Source organism: Mus musculus, chromosome 7 (genome assembly GCF_000001635.26).
Source record: "Mus musculus strain C57BL/6J chromosome 7, GRCm38.p6 C57BL/6J".
In the NCBI taxonomy this organism is placed as follows: Eukaryota; Metazoa; Chordata; class Mammalia; order Rodentia; family Muridae; genus Mus; species Mus musculus.
The window spans coordinates 27,228,631-27,251,326 of NC_000073.6; the positions used below are offsets into that span (position 1 = coordinate 27,228,631).

Below are 22,696 nucleotides of genomic sequence, written 5' to 3' on the forward strand. Positions count from 1 at the left end.
TACTCCACCTCCCAGGGAAAGCCCAAAACACGGCCCTCGCCGGAAGTGACGAGTTGACGAGTGTGGGGCGGAGCCTCGGATGCCACCGTGTGTCTCGCAGGGAACCAGCACTTGGCTTCTGATTCTGGTCAGGGTCTAGGTCGTGCGCCCCCGCGATCTTTCCCTACATCACTTACTCCGCCCCAGTAACAAGTTCAACCACGCACTCATTCAACATTCAGAGACAAGATGGACTTTCCAAAGACTTGAGACATCCCCACAGGCGTAAGTTTCAGTGCTTCCGCAGTCAATTCTCAAGCAGTTAGTTGCCTTCCCTTCCACTAAATCTCCCGTGAGAAGTCTGATGCATGGTGGTACAAACCTGTAATCCCAACACTTGGGAAATGGAGAGTGGAGGTTCAGAGGTTGTCATCCTTAGTTCCATGGCCAGTTCCTAGTCAGGGGTAGTCACACACGCACACAGAGGAGACAACTTGATGGTACAGCTTTTTATACCCGCACTCTGGAGGCAGAGGCTAACGGATCTATGTGAGTTCTAGGCCAACCTGGACCACATAGACCCCCCATCTCAAACACTCCTCCCCAATACACACAAAAGGGGAGGGGAATGAAATGACAGCAGGTCTGCCAAATCTGATGTCCTGAGTTCGAGCCCAGGACTGCAGAGTGCGAGATTTGTGGATAAATAAATTTATATGTGTTTGTTTTCAAAGAATTCCAGGGCTAGCCGGGTATGTGCCCTACACCGTTAATTACTGTACTAAGGAGTCAAAGGCAGGCAGATTTCTGAGTTCAAGGCCAGCCTGATCTACAAAGTGAGTTCTAGGACAGCCAGGGCTATTACACAGAAACCATGTCTTGAAAAACAACAAAACCCGGGCGGTGGTGGCGCACGCCTTTAATCCCAGCTCTTGGGAGGCAGAGGCAGGCGGATTTCTGAGTTTGAGGCCAGCCTGGTCTACAGAGTGAGTTCCAGGACAGCCAGGGGCTATACTGAGAAACCCTGTCTTGAAAAACAAACAAACCAACAACAACAGGGGAGAGAGAGAAAGAGAGAGAGAGAGGAAGGAAGGAAGAAAGAAAAAGAAAAACAACAAAAACAGTCTCAGGGCTGGAGAGATGGATCTGTAGTTAAGAGCCATTAGTCGCTCTCTTGAAGAATTGGGAGTTTGGTTTCTAGCACCCTGAATGGGGGTTCACAATCATCTCTAACCACAATTCTAGGGCATTGAACACCCTCTTGTGGTTTCTTCAGGGCATGCATAGCATGCACAGACATTTGCAGGCAAAATTACCCGCACACATAAAATTAAATCTTTTTAAGGCTGGCAGGGTGGCACACACCTTTAATCCCCAGTACTCAGGACAGAGGCAGACAGATCTCTGTGAATTTATGCTAGTTCCAGGTCAGCCAGAGCTACATATAGAAACCCTGCCTCGAATAATAAAGTACATAGGTAAGACCTTTTTAGGAAAGAATTCCAGGGCTGGAGAGATGACTCAGTGGTTAAGAGCACTGACTGCTCTTCCAGGGGTCCTGAGTTCAATTCCCAGCAACCACATGGTGGCTCACAACCATCTGTGATGAAACCGGATGCCCTCTTCTGGTGTGTGTCTGAAGACAGCTATAATGTACACACATAATAAATAAATCTTAAAGAAAAGAATTTCAATGTTTAAAACAATGAAGAAATCTCATGTCTAAACCATGGGTGATGGCACACTCATATAATCATATTACACAGGAGGCAGACACAAGACATTCTTATGTTTCACTAGCCCAACACCAACCTGGCCTACATGATAAGAGCCAATCTCAAAAAACAAGAGCCTGGGTTTTACATGGGCACAAGGTCTTGGGTTTAAAAAAATTATTTATTATTATACATAAGTACAGTGTAGCTGACTTCAGACACACCAGAAGAGGGCATCAGATCTCATTGGGGATGGTCTCTGGAAGAGCAGTCAGTGTGCTTAACCTCTGAGCCATCTCTCTAGCCCAGGGTCTTGGATTTTTGTTTGTTTGTTTGTTTTTGTTTTTTTGTTTTTTCGAGACAGGGTTTCTCTGTATAGCCCTGGCTGTCCTGGAGCTCACTTTGTAGACCAGGCTGGCCTCAAACTCAGAAATCCGCCTGCCTCTGCCTCCCGAGTGCTGGGATTAAAGGCGTGCGCCACCATGCCTGGCAGGGTCTTAGATTTTTAAATAAATAAATGAAGATGATTTCATGTCTAGAGGACTTATGTTCTAGGCTCTGACACTAGATCATTACCTCAAGGTTGGTTGGTTCTTTAATTACTTATGTGTACATGTGTGCCTGTGCAGGTGCATTCAGGTGCCTTTGGCGACCAGCAGGGGGCATCAGATCTGGAGTTGAGCTTACAGGTAATTGAAGCTACCTGGACACTAGGAACTGAACTCGGATCCTTTGGAAGAAAAGCAAGCATTCTTAACTGCTGAGCCCCAACTCCAGCACCTTGGGGGTTTGTGTGTGTGTGTGTGTGTGTGTGTGTGTGTGTGTGTGTGTGTGTGTGTGTGTGTGTGATAGACTTTCCCTGTATTCTTGGCTGTCCTGGAACTCACAGAGATCCTCCTGCCTCTGTCTCCTGAGTGCTGGGATTAAAGGCCTGTGCCATCACCACCTGATACCTCTTGTTTTCTAATGCCGAGGCTCACACATGCTGTATCACTGACATATACCTGCAGCTCCATGCTTTCCTCTTATTTATTTTGAGGTAGGGTCTCAAGTAGCCCAGTCTAGCCTCAAAACCAAGGATAGCCTTAAATTCTTGCTTTCCCCGCCTCTTTCTTCCAAATGCAGGGATTATAGACATGCACCACCATGGCTGCCTTCATGATCCCAGTGTACCAGGGAGAGCTTTGAGTTCAAGTTCTACCCTTTCCTTGCCCTTGTTTATGTCATCTGCAATGAACTCAGATACATGGAGTTTGTGGTGCGAGGCCACTGTGAGCAGTGGCCCTGTGGGATTATCCACTGAGGTGATTTTTCAGCCTGTCCCTTATGGCAAGCAGCCTGCAGCTCCTGAGTCAGACCCTCACCTTTGGAAGAGGACTGGAGGTGCTTTCAATCTTGAAATTGAGTCACCCATTGGAGGGACATTGGGCACAGGCCCAAGGTTTCAGGATGAGTCATCTCTTCATAGGCTAATAAGAAGTCAGATACGGGAACCCACCTCAGACATCATACAAGTTAGAGAACATGAGGTCCAGAGAAGGAGGAGGGCTCTTCTGAGGTCACACAGTAAAGGGACAGACTTTCCCAACAAAGGGGGTGGGGCTAGACAGCGACAGTAGGGTGCCGTGAGGAACACATCTCTTCAATTGTGGGAAAGATGTCCCAGCCACCAGCTGTTTCTATTCCAGACAGCAAGAGGAGTGAGTCAATTTTCTCTCATGCCAAGGCTCCTGACTCAGCGCTGGGAATCTTGACTGAGTGTGTTCTGGGAAATGTCAGGCCTTAAGGAAGCAGGGTTCCCACTGAGGGCCATCTCCTAAGTAGGCAGAGTGGAGAGTAGACTGCAGGAGGGAACACCGGCACAGTATGCCGCCAAGGGGAGTCATGGTGAAGGCAGAGAAGAGTTCCTAAGCAAGGCAGTGGATTTATATGTGCCAGGAAGGAGGCTGGGTGCCAGGACGTGGGTGTTGGTACAAAGTGGAGAGGCTCCATGTGCAAGGGAAATGTTTGCTTGGAAGAATATGTGTTTAAAGATTTCTGGGGTTGGGGCTGGCGAGATGGCTCAGCGGGTAAGAGCACTGACTGCTCTTCCAGAGGTCCTGAGTTCAATTCCCAGCATCCACATGGTGGCTCGCAACCATCTGTAATGGGATCTGATGCCCTTTTCTGGGGTGTCTGAAGACAGCTACACTGTACTTACATATAATAAATAAATAAATCTTAAAAAAAAAAAGATTTCTAGGGTTGTGGCTCAGTGGTCAAGAATCGTCCCTGGAATGCACAAGGCCCTGGATTCGTGCATCCGTGGTGGCAGGGGTTGGGGGAGGATGTCCAAATACATAGGATAGATTTTGAGCTTGGCAGGCGGAAATGTAAGTGGATATAATGGTTCAGACCTGCAATTTCAGCAGGTGGGAAGTGGACGCAAGAAGAGAGAGACAGAGAGAGAGACAGAGAGACAGAGACAAAGAGGGACAGAGAGGGACAAAGGAGGGTAGAAGAATTCTGTCAAGAAGGACCATTGGTCAGTACAATGAGCTCACGTGCGCACCGACTAACACAGAAGACCCACAGAGCCTTAGCCTAGGTTCCACCCCTTGCCACGCCTCCTCAGCGGGGTGAGTTTTTGCAAACGTCGGCGAGCTGCTGTGCTACCATTGGCTAGCTGATCAAAGGGGGCGGGTGTGCGGACGTTCCCGGAAGCTTAAGAGGCCCAGCGGGTGCTAGACCTGGAGCCTAAACCTGGTGGACTGGGTGCTTAGCAACGGGGGAGGTGCCCCGTAACGGGGTCGTAACGGGGTGTCTAGGCAGGGGGCAGCACAGGAATTGTGAATGCTTAACAGCCCAGGGTAAGGCGATGCCTAGCAACGAAAGGGGCGCTGAGAAGTAGAGAGTTGTCCTGGCGGCTCTGTGGACGTCTAGCAACGGGAGAGAACCTTAGCAACAGCGAGGAGTTTTGTGGGGATTGGGGAGGCGCTTATGGAAAACTTGAGTTCTTAGCAACGTGGGCGGGCTGGGGGGGGGGGGGTAACTAGAAGAAACCTGGAAATAAAAGGGGAAAAGATATGGGGGTTAGGGGGGCTTTTCCAACAAGAGCGCAAAGCAGGAGGCCCAGTACTGTAATCCTTATTATTTCTTAGGCAATGTGGCTGGAGCTAGGTGCCATGCTGCGCAGGACCTGTGGACCGCTGGGCAGGGCTGTTCGTCTGCCCTGTGGGGGGGCCCTAGGACCTAGGCCCCACTGGTGGGTAAGAGGCTGAGGAGGGGGCCTCCAAGGAAAAGAGGTTGAGGGAAGGGGGGTGGGGAGTAGGTAAAATGATGTAGATGGGTCTAAAAAGGATTAGACCTTCATTCTTTTAAAATCCACTTCTCTGCAGGGGCCATGTAGGAGTTGCTTGGCCCAAAGTGTTCATCAAGACCAGCCTGGAAGAGGCCTCAGTGAAGATGACATTCGCAGGGCACGGGAGGCCCGGCTCAGGAAGGCACCCCGGCCCCAGGTATCATTGCTTCCTCTTCCCCCTCCCCCATGATAGTCTGAGGAAAGTGGCAGCAAGTCTGCAGGGCTTTTCTGCCATCTTGTCCACCTTCCCTACCTCACACCTCTCCTCTTTCTCAGCTGAGTGATCGCTCTCGTGAACGCAAGGTGCCTGCCTCCCGCATCAGTCGCTTGGCCAGCTTTGGGGGTAGGTGTGACCTCGATCAGAGAGAACATTTACAGGTGAAGCAAGGGAAAGGGTGAATCAAAGACAGGGTTAGGAGGGAGAGAGAGACAAGGAAAAACAGAACGTAGACCTTACTGTTTATTGAGAACCTGATGTGAGCAAGGTCTTGTAGGCTAGGCCTGTGTTTATTTCTTCTATTGATGGAGGAGTGGGGGCTGAGAGGTGAGGTGGCAGGACTTTAGGTTCCGCAGCAAGATTGTTCAGACATGTATGAAACAAAAAGTAATGTGTTGCAACCAACCCTCCAAAAAGGAAAGGAGGTGGCCAGGACACCCACCTGGAATTTCAGCAGTTGGGATGTAGGTAGGAGGGAACAGGATGATCAAGGGTTCAAGGTCATTCCTGGCAACATAGAGAGTTTGAGGCCGCCTGTACTACATGAGACCCTGTTTAAAGGAGAGAAAGGTAAAGAAGGGAGAGAGAAAGAGGGAAAGGGCCATTGTAATCCCTGTTCTTGAGAAGCTAACACCGAGAGATTGAAAAGCCAAGCCTGGGAGTGCATGGCTGGAGGCTCAGCTGCCTGCTCGGTTACTACTGTAGGACTGCTTGCACTCACAAATTCAAGACCAGCCTGGCATCACAGACCTTGTCTAGGGAAGAAGGAAAAAGAGAGAGAGGAAAGAAAGAAAATAGCATATAAGAAAATATAATGGGCAGTGGTGGCACACGCCTTTAATCCCAGCACTTGGGAGGCAGAGGCAGGCAGATTTCTGAGTTCGAGGCCAGCCTGGTCTACAAAGTGAGTTCCAGGACAGCCAGGGCTACACGGAGAAACCGTGTCTCGAACACCCACCCCCACTCCCCAAAATATAAATGTTGAATATGGATACATACGTGTTTTTGCTTGTTTGTTTTGTTTTGTTTTTCTAGACAGGGTTTCTCAGTATAGTCCTGGCTGTCCTGGAACTCACTTTGTGCTGGGATTAAAAATAAATAAAATACAAATAAAAAATAAATAATTTTTTTTTTTCGAGACAGGGTTTCTCTGTATAGTCTTGGCTGTCGTGGAACTCACTTTGTAGACCAGGCTGGCCTTGAACTCAGAAATCCGCCTCCCTCTGCCTCCCGGAGTGCTGGGATCAAAGGCATGCGCGCACCATGCCCGGCTCATACGTGTTTATACACATATGATTTGTTTGTTTTTGAAGCAGAGTCTTACCATGCAGCCCTAGCTGGTCTGCAGCTAGGCCGGCCTGGAACTCAGAGATCTGCCTGCCTCTGTCTCCCGAGTGCTGGGATTAAAGGCCTGCACCACTGCACACTCCTAACACTCCCCAGCACAAACATGCTTTTTGTGATGATATCTCCTGTAACCTGGCCTGGCCTCAAAGCCCCAATCCCGACTCCTCCTTCCAAGTGTTTGGATCAGTGTTCATACAGTTGGTGGTTGGTGTGGCCACTCCTGAACCAACAGTGTTAATGCGTTTCGTTCTCACCCCCCCCCCCCTGTGAAACCTGTTTGACAGGAAAGCTCACATCTTGCAGAAAGGGAAACTGAGGCTCAGAGAAGTTAAGTAAACTGCCCTATCATAATATCTGAACTATGGCAACAGATTTTTTTTTCTGTCAGCTTATAAAGGGAAAAAAAACCAAAAAACAAAACCAAAATGAGTTCATATGCAAGTGCAGGAAGTACAGCCCAGTGGTCAGCTCTGACTATATTTTACACATGACAGTTCATGTTGACCTTTGATTTGATGGGTCTTATGTAAAACTTTGTGGAATTTCTTAAAATTAGCAAACCTCACACAGAACAAAACAGGGTGTGTGGTCAGCACATCCTTGCTCAGAGCCAAGTCTGTGTCAATGACTGGCAGGCATGTTACAGCAACACTATGAAATAGCTGGCAAGAATGGGACAGAATGGCTGCAGCTATGCTGGAGAGGGGAGGTCAGACCATAACGAACACGTGAGACACACTGGCAGTCATACAGGAGCACACTGCATACTTGGCAAATGCCAGCTGCATGCTAGAGATGGTGACAGTGAAAGAGTCAAGGTCTGGAATGGTGGCACAGGCCTTTGATCCCAGCACTTGGGCAGAAGCAGGCAGATCTCTGTGAGTTCTAGGCCAACCTGGTCTACATAGCCAGTTTTAAGCCAGCCAGGGCTATACATGAGAGCTTGTCTCCAAAAAGTATATAAGAGGAGAGTGGAAGCAGAAGAGAAAATTAAAGGAGGGAATAAAGAGGAGGCCTGGTCAGTTATAGCAGACTTCATTGAGAGGAAGACATGGGGATGTGTGTCCTGGTCATGGAGAGAGAGGCTGAGAAGACAGAGCACAGCCAGCATTCATGAGGCCCTGGGTTCTGCTCCCAGAACCACAAGTTAAATACACATGTATAATGAATAGGAAATTAAGGGTGGGTATGGTGACATACGCCTAAAATCTCAGCACTTGAGAGGTACAGATAGGAGAATCAGGAGTTGAGGTAACACAGTGTGTTTAAGGCTAGCCTGGGCTACCTAAGCGTGTCAGAAGAAAGGAAGGTTAAGTGTGAGTCATCTCCGATAGTAGCCCCAGCTATTAGGAAAGCTTCAGCAGGGTTACAAGTTCACGGCTAACCTAAACCACATAGCCAGTTCCAGGCCAGGCTGGCCAACTTAGTAAAACACTGTCATAATTATTGTTATTTTTTTTTAATGTTAGTTTTTACATTGTTCTTTTTTTTCTTTTAAGTTTTATTTATTTATTATATGTAAGTACACTGTAGCTGTCTTCAGACACACCAGAAGAGGGTATCAGATTTCGTTACAGGTGGTTATGAACCACCATGTGGTTGCTGGGAATTGACTCAGGACCTCTGGAAGAGCAACCAGTGCTGCTCTTAACTGCTGAGCCTCCTCTCCAGTCCCCATTATTATTATTATTACTATTATTATTATTATTATTATTATTATTATTATTATAGATGCTAAGGATAGGGGGCTGGAGAGATGGTTCAGCTGTTAAGAGCACTGGCGGCTCTTCCAGAGGTCCTGAGTTCAATTCCCAGCACCCACATGGTGGCTCACAACCATCTGTAATGGGATCTGATGCCCTTTTCTGGCATGCAGGTGTGCATGCAGATAGAGCACTCATATGCATAAAATAAATAAATAAATAATTTTTTAAAAAAAAGATGCTAGGGATGTAGAGTTTGGGTAGTTTGTTCCATCGAGAGAACCAGAATGAAAGCGAAGTCAAGCCAAGGTGCAGCTCAGTTAGGAGTGTGCCCGCCTCCCTGTATCTTAGGCAACAGAGGAGCTCGAGACAGCATTAAGCAGACGTGAGAGTCTGTGAGAAGATCCCAGGTAAGCAGGCTCTCAGCTTCCTTTCTTGCTCTTCAGGGCTGGCTGTGGGCTTGGGCCTGGGAGCGCTGGCTGAGGTGACTAAGAAGTCCTTGCCAGGTGGAAGTCTGCAGCATGGTGAGTAGTGACGTCACCTGGTTCATTCAGCTCCTGGCCTTGAGGACTTGGGTAGCGGTAGGGTTTTACTTACTAGTGATGGGTTGTCTTTTCTCTCTCTCTCTCTCTCTTTCTCTCTCTCTCTCTCTCTCTCTCTCTCTCTCTCTCTCTCTCTCTCTGTGTGTGTGTGTGTGTGTGTGTGTGTGTAGTACATTGTTTATCTAGCACACAGACATTACACTGACTAGTTCCCAGGACGCACACCAGGTGGCTCACAACTCCTTGTCCAGGGATTCCAGCTCCCTCTTCTGGCTGTTCCAGATTTTATGCATGCATGAAATGCATTCATGCACACACAGACACACATATACACAAATATAAATAAAAATTGTATGGGTTTTTTTGGGGGGACAGAGTTTCTCTGTAGCTCTGGCTGTACTAGAACTTGCACTGTAGACCAGGCTGGTCTCAATATCAGGGGTCTGCGTGCCTCTGCCTCCCAAGTGCTGAGGGAGTAAAGGTGTAAATTACCACAACCAAGCTAAAAAAATAAATCTTAAAACAAGTGAGATGTTCTAGACATCAAGTCTGGTCTGGCTACAGAGTGAGTTCAAAGGAAGGCTGGGTAATGTAGTGAAACCCCACTTCAAAATAAAAAAGGATTTGTATTTTTAAAAGATAGGGAATATTTTTTGGGGGGGAGGGTATCTCTATATAGCCCTAGTTGTCTTGGTACTCACTCTGTAGACCAGGCTGGCCTCAAACTCACAGAGATCTGTCTGCCTCTTCCTCCCAAGTACTAGAATTAAAGGCATGTGCCACTATGCCTGGTTTGTGACTAGATTTTTGAAGACTCAACAAGTCTGGGCTGCTCAGTGGTACTTACCCAGCATGTATGAACTCATATGTGTTTCCAGGTTCAAGCTGCAACACCTCAAAATAAGACAGCACTTATGTGGCTTTACTTATTGATACTTTATTAGAGAGACTATACATGCACATTTAATTCCTTAAAATAAATTTATTTATTTATTTACTTACTTACTTAATTACTTACTTACCTACCAAGACAAGGTCTCTGCGTGTAGCCCTGGCAGTGCTAGAACATGGTATATTGACCAGGCTGGTCTTGAACTCACAAAGCTCCACCTGCCTCCACCTCCAGAGTTCAAAGACTAAAGGCCTTGAATTTCTGATCCTTTTCCTCACGCTGCTTAAGGGCCACAGTTTGAGGCATGTCCTCCCACCGCTGTGAGTGCATCTGACTTCCGTAGTTCAATTCTATGTCAGTGGGATGTACCCATGTCGCAAGGTGGAGTCAGTGTGTGTCCAGGGCTGTGTCGTCACTCTGTCCCTTTCCCTTGAGTTCACAGCTGGAGGAGGAACTGCACTGTTATGGAACTGTGCTTTTCTAGAAGTTGCCTCTTGGTCAGAGGGAAGTGCTAGCACATTCTCATCAGACATGTCTGTCTGAGTCCAAGCTGCTGGGCCAAATTCATCAACACTTGTTATTAGCATTTTTATGTTAGCCCCTCTGGTGGCTGTTCAGTGGCGGTGTACTGATTAATAGATTCTTTTTTTTTTTTCCCCTGTAATGTCAGCACACAGGAAGCAGAGGCAGGAGTATTTTCATGAGTTTGAGGCCATCCTGGGCTACTTTGTAAGTTTTTAAGATAAAAAAAGTCAAACTAGAAATGGTGTAAAGTTTCCATGCGCACATTTAATCCCAGCACTTGGGAGGCAGAGGCACATAGGTTTCTAGGAGTTTGAGGCCAGCCTGGTCTACATAGAGCTCTATCAGCCAAGGATATATATGAGAGTTTGAGGACAGCCTGATCTACACAGAGTTCTGTCAATCAAGGGTAAACACAGGAGTTTGAGGCCAGCCTGGACCACATAGAGCTCTGTCAGCCAAGGGTAGATATGGGAGTTTGAGGCCAGCCTGGACTACATAGAGCTCTGTCAGCCATAGGTACATATGGAAGTTTGAGGCCAGCCTGGACCACATAGAGCTCTGTCAGCCAAGGGTAGATATGGGAGTTTGAGGCCAGCCTGAACTACATAGAGCTCTGTCAGCCATAGGTACATATGGAAGTTTGAGGCCAGCCTGGACCACATAGAGCTCTGTCAGCCAAGGATAGATATGGGAGTTTGAGGCCAGCCTGGACTACATAGAGCTCTGTCAGCCAAGGGTAAACACAGGAGTTTGAGGCCAGCCTGGTCTACACAGAGCTCTGTCAGCCATAGGTACATATGGGAGTTTGAGGCCACCCTGGACTACACAGAGCTCTGTCAGCCAAGGGTACCCAGGAAGGCTCGTTCTGTGCATGTGGTACTGATGCTCGCTCGTTTCTCACCCTAGAGGGCGTCTCTGGATTGGGCTCCAGTCCTTTCCTCTCCGAGGCCAATGCTGAGAGGATCGTGCAGACCTTATGTACAGTCCGGGGGGCTGCCCTCAAGATCGGCCAAATGCTCAGTATCCAGGGTATGGCATGACCCTCAGCTCCTGACCTACCCCTCCCCACCCAGCCAACAGCAGCCTCTGATTTCAGATGCTCACACGGAACCCTTCCTCACTAATCCCCTCATCCCACTGTCTCCCAAGACAACAGCTTTATCAGCCCCCAGCTTCAGCGAATCTTTGAGAGGGTCCGACAGAGTGCCGACTTTATGCCCCGCTGGCAAATGATGGTGAGTATCCAGTTTGGGTGGATGCTGACATGGGATTACATAGCTCAACTTATAATGTGCAAAACAGCTTATATTACATAAAACTCTTAGACCTGACGCTGACACACATGAGTAACGTGTAAGTGTGAGCTATGATTAATTTACAGTGATCATGCTAGGACATATGACACACACTTGTATAGTCCCAGCAGTTGAGAGGAAACATAGGATCAGGAGTTAGAAGTCATCCCAAGCTACAGAGAGAATCCAAGGCTAGCCTGGGCTACCTTAGAGCCCATCTCAAACACACAAGCAAAACTGAAGGAGACATTGTCCTTAAATAGGATGCCATTAAACCTGGCACTAAGACAGGAGCTATTCTGTAACTATAAAGACCTAGGCTCCAGCTACCTACCTGCCTTCCAGCTGGATTCTGTTCCTTGCCACATGCGTGACCCAGATAGTCACCACGGCTCTGAGCCACTCTATAAACACGCCAGAACCAAAAGGAAGCGCCTCTTCATCATGGTTTTTTAATGCCTTAATACTATGGGACTCTAACAGGAATGTTATCAGTCTTAACAATCTCCCAGGGTGTGCTGGTGCATATCTTTAATACCTGCCCTCAGGAGGCAGTGGAAGGTGGATCTCTGTGAGCTTGGAGCCAGTCTGGTCTATATAATGTATTCCAGGCCAGTCAGGACCTCACAGTGAGACCCTGCCTCAAAAAACAAACAAACAAACAAACAAACCCAGTGTAGGCATTCCTTCTGTGGGACTCCTCCGAGTCTTAGGAGTTCACTTTCAGTTTTCCAAGCAAACCTACTTTGATTTCCTCCACTCAAAGACCGAATGAAACAATGGCACCTGTGTAACTGTAGCTGTTAACCTCCTGTTGTAACTGTTGTCTCTGAGGCTGACTGCCTCCACATGCTAACCTAGACCTATTCCTGGAAGCTTCTAGCCTCTGTGCAACCTAATGTAGGCCTAGAATGTTTTTAGCCTGAGACGTACTGCTGTTAAAACTGCCCTTTCTTGTGCTTTCTGATCTCTGGCAGGCTGGTTCAACTCAGCTGTTCTGCTCAAACTCCTCTCCCTGCCGACTGATGCAGTCTGGCTTCTGTCAGCTTCTGAATTGCCCCTGCTTGGCCTCTAACTCTAGCAGTTTGTTCTAATCTTCTGGCTCCTTCTCATCCTCTTGTTCATTTTGTCTTTACCTGAGTCTAGTTTGTTCTGTCTTCAGTCTGTCTCTGTACAACTGTCCTTGTAAAACTGCCCCCTTCTCTCTCTCTGCGCTGCTCCACTCTGCCTCTCCACGCTCCTGCACTGCTCTCCACAGACTCTACTGTATCCCGCACTGCACTCTCTTCCTCCGCCCTTAAGCAGCTTCCCTTTCCTCTCTCTTCTCCTGAGATCTGGGCAGATCCTGTCCTGCCAAATCTTTCTCTGATTTGTTGTCACTTTGTCTGCCACTCAATTAGACATCACTTTCAAACATGGGTGCTGCTTCCTTCTGTAAACTAACTCTAACTTCATTGTTTGGGATTGAAAGTGAGTACTAGGGGCCCGTCTGTATTCCAGTCAGAGGGACTAAAGGTGTGTGCTAAGGGCTGAGCCACACCACAACTGGAAACAGGGCTTTTTGGTAAATAACACAATTCCGAGGTTCACAGTGTGATAGAATACCCTGCAACACTCCTGACTGGTTGGTCACCTGGGCCTCAGTTTCCACATCTGTAAAACGATATATCAGCCAAGAGTGAATCCCAGGGTTGTTAACACCACCCGCTCCCTAACTAACACTGCACATCAGTGCAGGGACTGAGGTCAGCTGCCTGGAACATGAGAGTAACTGTCATGCTTGCTCTTTTCAGAGAGTTCTAGAAGAGGAGCTAGGCAAGGACTGGCAAGACAAGGTGGCCTCCCTCGAGGAAGTGCCCTTTGCTGCTGCCTCCATTGGGCAGGTACACCAAGGCTTGCTAAAGGATGGGACTGAGGTGGCTGTGAAGATCCAGGTAAGCAGAGGGGTCGGGAAGGGCTGGGGTGGGCACTGTGCTGTCCCCAAGGCATGGGTGACTCCTGACACACACACCCTCCCTCCTGACAGTACCCAGGTGTTGCCCAGAGCATCCAGAGTGACGTGGAGAACCTGCTGGCCCTGCTCAAGATGAGTGTGGGCCTGCCAGAGGGTGAGGTGCCCCCTCCATCCCCACCGAGGGAGGGATGCTTAAAAGAGGAAGTGGGGCTAGACTGAAGAGAGACACGTTGTAGGTGTACATAACTCATACAGGTGACAGGAGGATGCCAAGCAGGGGAAGTCCAGAGAGAATGAGTGTATGTGACATAGCTACACAGAAACAAGCCCAGATCAAATGCACAGACAGACAGACAGACAGGTGTGCAGTCTGCAGGAGAACCACAGAAGCAGAAGAGACTACTTGGTAGGCAGCATGCCTGTGTTGGGTCACATGAAGATGACCGATAGACAGAGCAAGGTGTGCTTGTGGAAGAAAGGCAGTGGAGAGACGTAGGCAGGCCTACAGGCAGAAACAGGAGGGGAAGATGGCTGCGGATGTAGCTAGGTAGAGTGCTTGTCTGGAAGGCTTGAGGCCCTGGGTTGATCTCTGGTACCAAATAGGGTGTGGTAGTACACACAGGACCCCATGCTCAGGCGGGGAAAGTAGGAAGATCAGAAGTTCAAGGTCATCTTTGGCTAAATGGCCAGTGAAAAGAACTGCTTCTGGCTGGGGGCTGGGACAGTTCCTGTGACAGAGCCAAGCTCAGGAGACAGACTTCCACAGAGACCACAGTTCTGGGAAAGACAGAGGGAAGGTGAATCTCAGATGAGATGGGTAAACTGGGTCTGGTGACTGACACTTACAACCTTAGCACTGGGGAATCTGAGACAGGAGGATTGCCAAAAGTTATGGTCAACTCTGGATCAGGAGGTCAAGACCAGCCTTGGCTACTCACTGAGTTGGAGGCCAGCCTGGACTACATAAGAGCCTGTCTTTAAAAAAAAAAAAAAAGAGGAGGAGGAGGAATGAAGAAAGAGGGAAGGGAGTAGAAGTCTAAACAAAGGTGTGTGGGACAGTGAGAGACCTACAAAGACATGTACGAGGGACCAGTGAAGACACAGGCAGGGAGCCTGAGGGTTCAGGCTGGGGACAGGCAGCCATCCTCACCTTCCCCTCCCAGGCCTGTTTGCTGAGCAGAGCCTGCAGACCTTGCAGCAGGAGCTGGCTTGGGAATGTGACTACTGCAGAGAAGCGGCCTGTGCCCAGACCTTCAGGTAAGCTGACACCCTGCAGCTCCCGGCTCCCGGGGGATTCCCTCCCTCTCTCCCAGGCTGGGATAGGTGTGGTACTCTCTAACCTCTGGCAGTCAGTATCCTCACGTGAAACGGCAGACTTCCTTATTCTCGCACGGCCTCTGTCAAATGCATCTCTGCTCTGGTCTCACAGGGGCTCAGCTGCACCATGAAATTCAGATAGACCTGCTAACTGCAGAGGGATCAGGATGGGATCAGCACCCTTGCAGCAGTAGGGAGAGAATGCCAACTCCAGACTGCTCCTTCACACAACAGGCAGAGAAACAGTGTTACCATCTGGGAAGCTAGCATCTCACTCTGGCTCTACCTGGCGTGGGCCTTGAACTCACAGAGATCCACCTGTCTCTGTCTCCCAAGTGCTGAGATTAAAGGCATATGTCACCATGCCAGTTCAACCTTAATTTATTTTTAAATTTTAATTTAAACCAAGTATAGTGATATCCACCTCTAATCTTACCACTTGGTGATCAGAGGCAAGTGGATTTCTGTGAGTTGAAGCCCAGCCTCATCTACATTTGGGAGTTCCAGACCAGACAGGGCTACATAGTGAAACCTTGTTTCAAAATAACAATAACTACCCCAAAAATTTTTTTTGTAAAATTTTTTCTTGATTTATTTATTTTATATATGTGAGTGCAATGTAGCTGTCTTCAGACAGACCAGAAGAGGGCATTAGATCCCATTACAGATGGTTGTGAACCACCATGTGGTTGCTGGGAATTGAACTCAGGACCTTTGGAAGAGCAGTCAGTGCTCTTAACCACTGAGCCATCTCTCTAACTTCCCCCCTCCCATTTATTTTTAGTTTATTTTGTGTTTTGATTTTTTTGCCTACATATATGTCTAAGCACCACATGCATGCAGTACCCACACAGACCAGAAGAGGGGGTTGAATTTATAGATGGCTGTGAGCCAGCATGGATGCTGGGAATCAAACCTGCACCCTCTGGAAGAGCAGCCAGCGCTTTTAACTTTTCATGTCCCTCGACCTTATTTATTTATTTATTTATTTATTTATTTATTTATTTTATTTTATTTTATTTTTATTGTTTTGGTTTTTTCGAGACAGGGTTTCTCTGTGTAGCCCTGGCTGTCCTGGAACTCACTCTGTAGACCAGGCTGGCCTCCTCTGCCTCCCAAGTGCTAGGATTAAAGGCGTGAGCCACCACTGCCCGGCCAACCTTATTTTTTGGATAGCATCTCTTGCTGAATGAACCTAGAACTCTGATTTTGCTAGACTGGCTAGCTAGCAAACCGCAGGGGTCCTCCTGTATCCACCTCCTTGGTGCTGGGATGACAGTACTTGCTGCCGCTCGCTCGTGGCTGTTTTACATGGTTCTGGGGATCAGACCCTTATGCTGTGTGGCAAGCAGCTTACCTGCTGAGCTATGTCCTCAGTCCCTAAAACACCTCTATTTTCCCATACCCAGCAACCCCACCGCTGGCCTCCTTGATAAATTCTGTGTGGGTATTTATACTGTTGTATACCATCAGAATTTTCTAGAATACTCAGAGCACCAATGTGTGCAAGTCCCAGCCTGGAAACCTAGATCTATGAAATCTGTCCATCAAGGTGGATAAATAAGTTACAGTGGGGTTTTTTTGTTTTTGTTTTTGAGATAGGATCTCACTGTGTGTCCCTGGCCGACCTTGAACTTGCATCAGTCATTCTGACTCTGCTTTCCGAGTGCTGCGATTACAGGTGTGCCCTAGACCTGGCTATTATAGTGTTTTCAATACTACTGGTTGAATCTCTCTTTTTTTAAATTTTTTATTTATTTTAGTTATTTTAAATATATGTGAGATTTTGGACTCCCCTGGAGTTACAGGCAGTTGTGAGCCACCTAATCTGGGTGCTAGAACCGGAACTTGAGTCTTCTAGAAAAACAGCAAACATGTTCCCCAACTGCCAAGCCACTAACCAAGTCTCTCCCCCATCCCCCTACCCCCCCCCCCTCTTTTTTTTTGAAATAGGATTTCAGTCTGTAGCCCCAGTTGGCCTGGAACTCACCATGTGGCTATGCTGGCCTTGTACTGATTCTGCTGCCTCTGCCTCTCCACTGCTAGGATTATATGCCTGTGCCACCTCAGCTGGGTCTCCATGCCAGAGTATTTTGTGGCAGGGCAAATGAACAGATTACAGCTAATGGAGAACAGTGTGGCTATGTCTTAGGGTTATGGTCATGCACAACAATTAAGGACAGCTCAAGTCTGAGGATGTAGCTTAGTTGATGTGTGCGTAGCCTGCATCAGTCACGCTCTGCGGCCAATCCTCGGCACCCCGTAAGCCTGGTATGGTGGCTCATGCCTATAACCCTAGCACTCAAGAGGTAGAAGCCAGACGTTCAAGGTCACCCTCAGGAATGTAACTGAGTTTGAGGCCAGCCTGGGCTACATGAGACACCATCTCAAAAAAGCAACACAATACAACAAAACGAAAAGAGACACCCAGAGAAGAACCTTACAGTAAGGCTCACAAGTCAGCGATGTCTCCCAGCATGCCAAGCTCAGGTGAAGGGGAGGAGGCCGTCCAGACAAGAGTCATGCAAGGCATGTGTGTGGACCCTGCTGAGAATGGGCTTCAGTCTCAGGTCAGCCCACAAGGCTGTGTGGCCTGATTCCATTCAGTAGCCTCGGGAGACTGTTCTCCTAGGGGAGGTGTGCTGATTAGTGCTTAGCACAGGCCTGCCTTTTGAGAAGTAGGGCCAGTGTCAGAGAGCTCATAAACTAGGACTACATACCAACCCAAAGTAGGACCCCGCAAGGCAGAGTGACACTGGGTGACAGGCCAGAGCAAGATCTGAGGACATTCTCCCAGGGTCCCCCGAAGCCTTTGTATGCCTCTGCTGCCTGCCCATCTGCCTGTTCCCAGCATCCCCACAGGTGGGTCAACACTCAACTTCCTCACCTGCTGTGCAAGGCATGTGGAGGCCGGAGAACAGCCTCACTTAGGTCTCCATCTGTTCTTTGAGACAGAACCTCTCTCTGGCCCAGAACTGGACTCAGACTGGGCCGACTGGCCATGGAGCCCCAGGGATCCAGCTGTTGCTGCTTCCCCATGGCTGGGATTACAGTTGTGCCCCTCCTAACTTTTGTGGGTTCTGGTGGTAAAACGGGAGTCCTCATGCTTGTGTGGGAAGCCCTTTTCTAATGGAGTTGTCTCCTTGGCCCCTTGGTTTTGAGGATAGAACGCCGTGTAGCCCAGACTGGCCTCAAACTCCCTATGTAGCTGAGGGTACCCTTGAACTCTGCCTCTCGAGTTCAGGTGTGTACCATCTCGGGTCTTAATGGCGGACTATTACATGACAGGAAACACTGCCACCATGTTATTGCAGCAGTCAATGCTGAAATGGCACGGAAGTATACTACACCCTGTGTACCATGCATGTACTTTCTGCCTCTACCTCCCAGTTGCTGGGACTACAGGTGTGCACCACCACATCTGTGTCAGAGATGGAGCCTCCAGTTTATTTACTGCTGTCTAGAGTCCAGGACCCTCCTAAACGTACAGGGGACACAGTCCTAGACACCCCCAGTGGATGCCTGAAGCTCAGTTAGTTCCCAACCCTGTGTAGACTGTTTTCCCAGTGAGAACCTATGGTGGGGTCAACCTCACAGGCTAGGCACAGAGTTCCCTGCTGCAGCAAGCGTATGCCACTAGGAAGACTTGTGTTCCAGGCGTCTGCCCACAAGATGAATACCTTTCCACCTTTGTTCAAACTGTCATCCTCCTGCCTCAGCCTACTCATGCAGGGACTGCAAGCCTGCTCCACTTCACAGGGTGCTTCAGTCACCTTACCCAAGCATTTGTCTCACACAGTGAGAGTAACTCTTTTTTTTTTCCCACAGCACTCTGGGCATGCCGTGTTTTTGTTATCTTTTTTTTTAATTAGGTATTTATTTCATTTACATTTCTAATGCTATCCCAAAAGTCCCCCACACGCTCCCCCATTCACTCTCCCACCCACCCACTCCCACTTCTTGGCCCTGGCGTTCCCCTGTACTGAGGCAGATAAAGTTTGCACGACCATTGGGCCTCTCTTTCCACTGATGGCCGACTAGGCCATCCTCTGCTACATATGCAGCTAGAGACACGAGCTCTGGGAAGTACTGGGTAGTTCATATTGTTGTTCCAGGGGAGTAACTCTTACAGTTTGTGGTAAAACTGGCACAGATTTCCTCTTTCTTTGTCATGATTCCATGCATAGATTGGTTCTCACTAATAATTTTTTTTAAAAAAGATTTATTTATTTTATGTATGTGAGTACACTGTAGCTATCTTCAGATACCAGAAGAGGGCACCAGATCTCACTATAGATGGTTGTGAGCTACCATGTAGTTGCTGGGAATTCAACTCAGGACCTCTGGAAGAGCAGTAGTGCTTTTAACCACTGAGCCATCTCTCCAGCTCCCCTCACTAAGAATCTTGACGGACTGTGGCATTTTTTCTATTCTCTTCATTGAACCTGAGCACTTTACCTTCTCACCGAAAGACAGCACTCTGTGGGCTGTGAGGTGGCTCCTCAGTTAACGACCTTGCCACCCAGCCCGATGGCCTGGATTGGCTCTCTGGGACCCAGAGAGTGGAAAGAGGGAACTGATAATCCCCACAGGGTTATCCCCTGTCATCCACATGTGCTCCACGACCTGTGACAGACAGATAGAGACAGACTGCACACGCACGCATGCACATGCCCTCACATGTGTGCACACACTTAAAAAAAATGTAAAAAAAAAAAAAAGAAAGAAAAAATTAGCCGGTCATCCTCCTGTAAGCAGCCCTGGTGATGCTCATTTTAAAAAGACAAGAAAGTAGAAGGATGAGTTGTGAAGTGGGGACCAGCAGGGATGGGAGGGATGAGAGAGGGTGACAGTGAGCTAAAATACATCGTGTGTGTGTGTGCCTGTGTGTGTGATGTGTGTGAAGATACCATAATGAAATCTGCTGTGTATGACTAATACATATTAATTGAAAAAGACAAAACAGTTTAGAAAAAGAGGAAAAAGGGGGCTGGAGAGATGGCTCAGCAGTTAAGAGCACTGGCTGCGTGCTCTTCCAGAGGTCCTGAGTTCAATTCCCAGTAACCACATGGTGGCTCACAACCATCTGTAATGAGATCTGACGCCCTCTTCTGGTGTGTCTGAAGACAGCTACAGTGTACTCATATACATTAAATAAATACATCTTTAAAAAAAAAAGAGGAAAAAGGATATGTTCTTCATTGGCATATCTGAGATGTCAGCATTCCTGCTCTTGCTTTGGGACCGTTATTAAATAAAATAAAGGTGACTTGGACACTGCCAGTATAATGTCACAACATTCATCCCATTGAAACGGCTAAGTACTCTTTTTATTTTAAGATAGATTTATTTATGTATATGAGTACACTGTAGCTGTACAGATGGTTGTGAGCCTTCATGTGGTTGTTGGGAATTGAATTTAGAACCTCTGCTTGCTCCAGTTGGCCCTGCTTGCACCCAAAGCTTTATTTACTATTATAAATAAATACACTGTAGCTGTCTTCAGACACACCAGAAGAGGGCATCAGATCTCATTATGGGTGGTTGTGAGACACCATGTGGTTGCTGGGATTTGAACTCAGGACCTTCGAAAGAGTAGTCAGTGCTCTTACCTGCTGAGCCATCTTGCCAGCCCGAGGCTAAGCACTCTTAGAAGGGAAGTGTATTACACTCTGTGTACCATGCATATACTGGATGAGTTCATGATTCATGTTCTAAACTGGATGGAGCTGGATTTATCATACCGCTCGGAATGGTATTCAATTTTAAATTTGTAAATTACTTACTTCTGGAATTTTTTTTAATTGAGATTTCTTTTTATTAGATGGATGTTTTGCTTGTTTGTATGTGTGTATGTACATGCAGTACTCTCAGAGGCCAGAAGAGGGCATCAGATTTCCTGGAACTGGAGTTAACAGATTGTGAGCCACCATTGTGGGAACCCAAGTCCTCTGTAAGAGCAGCCAGTGCTCTTAACCACTAAGCCACCTCTCCAGCCCACCTGCCCCTATGCCCTGGCCCCCTTTTCTCTTGATTGTTTTTGAAACAGAATCTTATGTACCCTGGCTGGCCTAGAACATGCTGTGTCACAGGAGTTGGCTCTGAGGCCCAGACCGCCTTCCTCCATCTTCCAATGCTAGGTTTATAGACACACACTACCATGTCCAGCTTAGAATTCTCCATTTAATATTTTTTAGACCAAGGTTTACCACAAGTAACTGAAATGTTGGAATAGGATTCTCTAGTGACCCCAAGGATTGACCAGTGATTATCACTGTAGAGCCATAGAGTAAAAACTCTTCAATAAAAACTTTATAATGTTTATTACTTAGTATGTGTGTGTACATGCGTGTACATGCCAGTGTACACATGTTGTTCATGTTGTTGCACATATGTGGGAATCAGAGGACAACTTTTAAGAATATGTGGGCCCTGGGATCAGACTCAGGTCATATGCTTTGGGACAAGTGCCTTTATCCTCTTAAGCCATCTCACTGGCCATAAAATAGCTATTTTTTAAAGTGATGTGTGAACAAAATACTCTGAGCTCATCGTCAAGTAACCAGAAGGTCAGAAGGGTTAGTCGGAGGGAAGTAGTAAGTGGGTCTCCAGCTACACCCAGTTAAAAGACTACACAGTTCTACAGTGTCTGATAAATGCCAGCCCAGCCAGGTATTGGCTGTCACCCAAGGCAGCCAAGCCAGAGAAGGGGATTGGAGGGGAGGGGAGGAAAGCCTAGAACAAGATGGCCTACAGGGCTTCTCAGTAAAACAGCCTCTGGGCTCTAAAGCATGAAGTCTTTCTCATCCCTCGCCCTTTTCCTGTCCCAGGAAGCTCTTAGCTGACGACCCCTTCTTCCGAGTGCCAGCTGTGGTGCAGGAGCTATGCACTACACGGGTGCTGGGCATGGAGCTGGCTGGGGGAATCCCTCTAGACCAGTGCCAGGGCCTGAGCCAAGACATCCGGAATCAGGTACATCTCCTTGTGGAACGGGACCAGGAAGAGTCAGGCGCCCACTTTCTTTCCCGGGCAGGAGGACGGGCGGGACACCTCACCGGCATGTCTTCTTGTTCCTCCAGATCTGCTTTCAGCTCCTGAGGTTGTGTCTGCGGGAACTGTTTGAGTTCAGATTCATGCAGACTGATCCCAACTGGGCCAACTTCCTGTATGATGCCTCCAGCCACCAGGTTGGTTCTTTATGATATGCATCAGGGTATACTGGCTAGATGCTATACAGACCATTTTCCCAAGGGCCAGAGAGATGGCTCTGTGGGTAGAGATGCTTGCTACCAAGCCTGACGACCCTAACGTCAGTCCCCAGGAAGGCAGGGGAAGGAATATCATCTGACCCCCGCACATGGGCCACACATAATGTAATACATAATAACACAATACATAATAAACGCAAAAAGTGGGGCTGGAGGGATGGCTCAGTGGTTATCTTACAGAAGGACATAAGTCACTTCCCAGCGTCCACGTGGTGGCTCACAATCATCTGTAACTCCAGTTCCAGGGGATTATAATGCCCTCTTCTAGCTCTGTGGCACCAGGCATGCAAGTGGTGCACAGAAATACATGTAGGCAGAACATGCATCCACATATAATGGATCTTTCTAAAATATAAATAGGCCAAAAAGATGAGCCAGAACTAATACCATGATAGGGAAACCTACAGGCCATGTAGGTCCAAAGTACAAATAACAGGACAGTAACAGTCAGCACTACTGGAAGTCTTCCAAGAGCAGGGTCTCGCTGTGTAGCCCGAGTCAGTGCTGAATTCCTAATCCTTCTGCTTCAGCTGGAATTGCAGACATTTATCTCCAGGCTCGGCGTCTCTGTAGATATAAACCTTTAATAAATTGTGGAACTA

General features: G+C 47.9%; 1 protein-coding gene across 8 annotated transcripts in view; it reads left to right on the plus strand.

Annotated features, from left to right (window-relative positions):
- Positions 1-45: 45 nt before the first annotated feature.
- Positions 46-22,696, plus strand: part of Coq8b (coenzyme Q8B) — a 29,274-nt gene continuing 6,623 nt past the window's right edge. Inside the window, exons 1-12 of one of the 8 annotated variants that reach the window (XM_006540422.3) lie at positions 46-264; positions 4,835-4,942; positions 5,072-5,191; positions 5,311-5,377; positions 8,748-8,825; positions 11,167-11,289; positions 11,410-11,495; positions 13,349-13,489; positions 13,582-13,663; positions 14,673-14,766; positions 21,657-21,798; positions 21,906-22,013. In XM_006540422.3, coding sequence (XP_006540485.1) covers positions 4,838-4,942; positions 5,072-5,191; positions 5,311-5,377; positions 8,748-8,825; positions 11,167-11,289; positions 11,410-11,495; positions 13,349-13,489; positions 13,582-13,663; positions 14,673-14,766; positions 21,657-21,798; positions 21,906-22,013 — 1,146 coding nt within the window. In that variant the 5' untranslated portion in view covers positions 46-264; positions 4,835-4,837. The other 7 variants (XM_011250740.3, XM_017312382.2, NM_133770.2 and 4 more) reach the window with 7 other exon arrangements.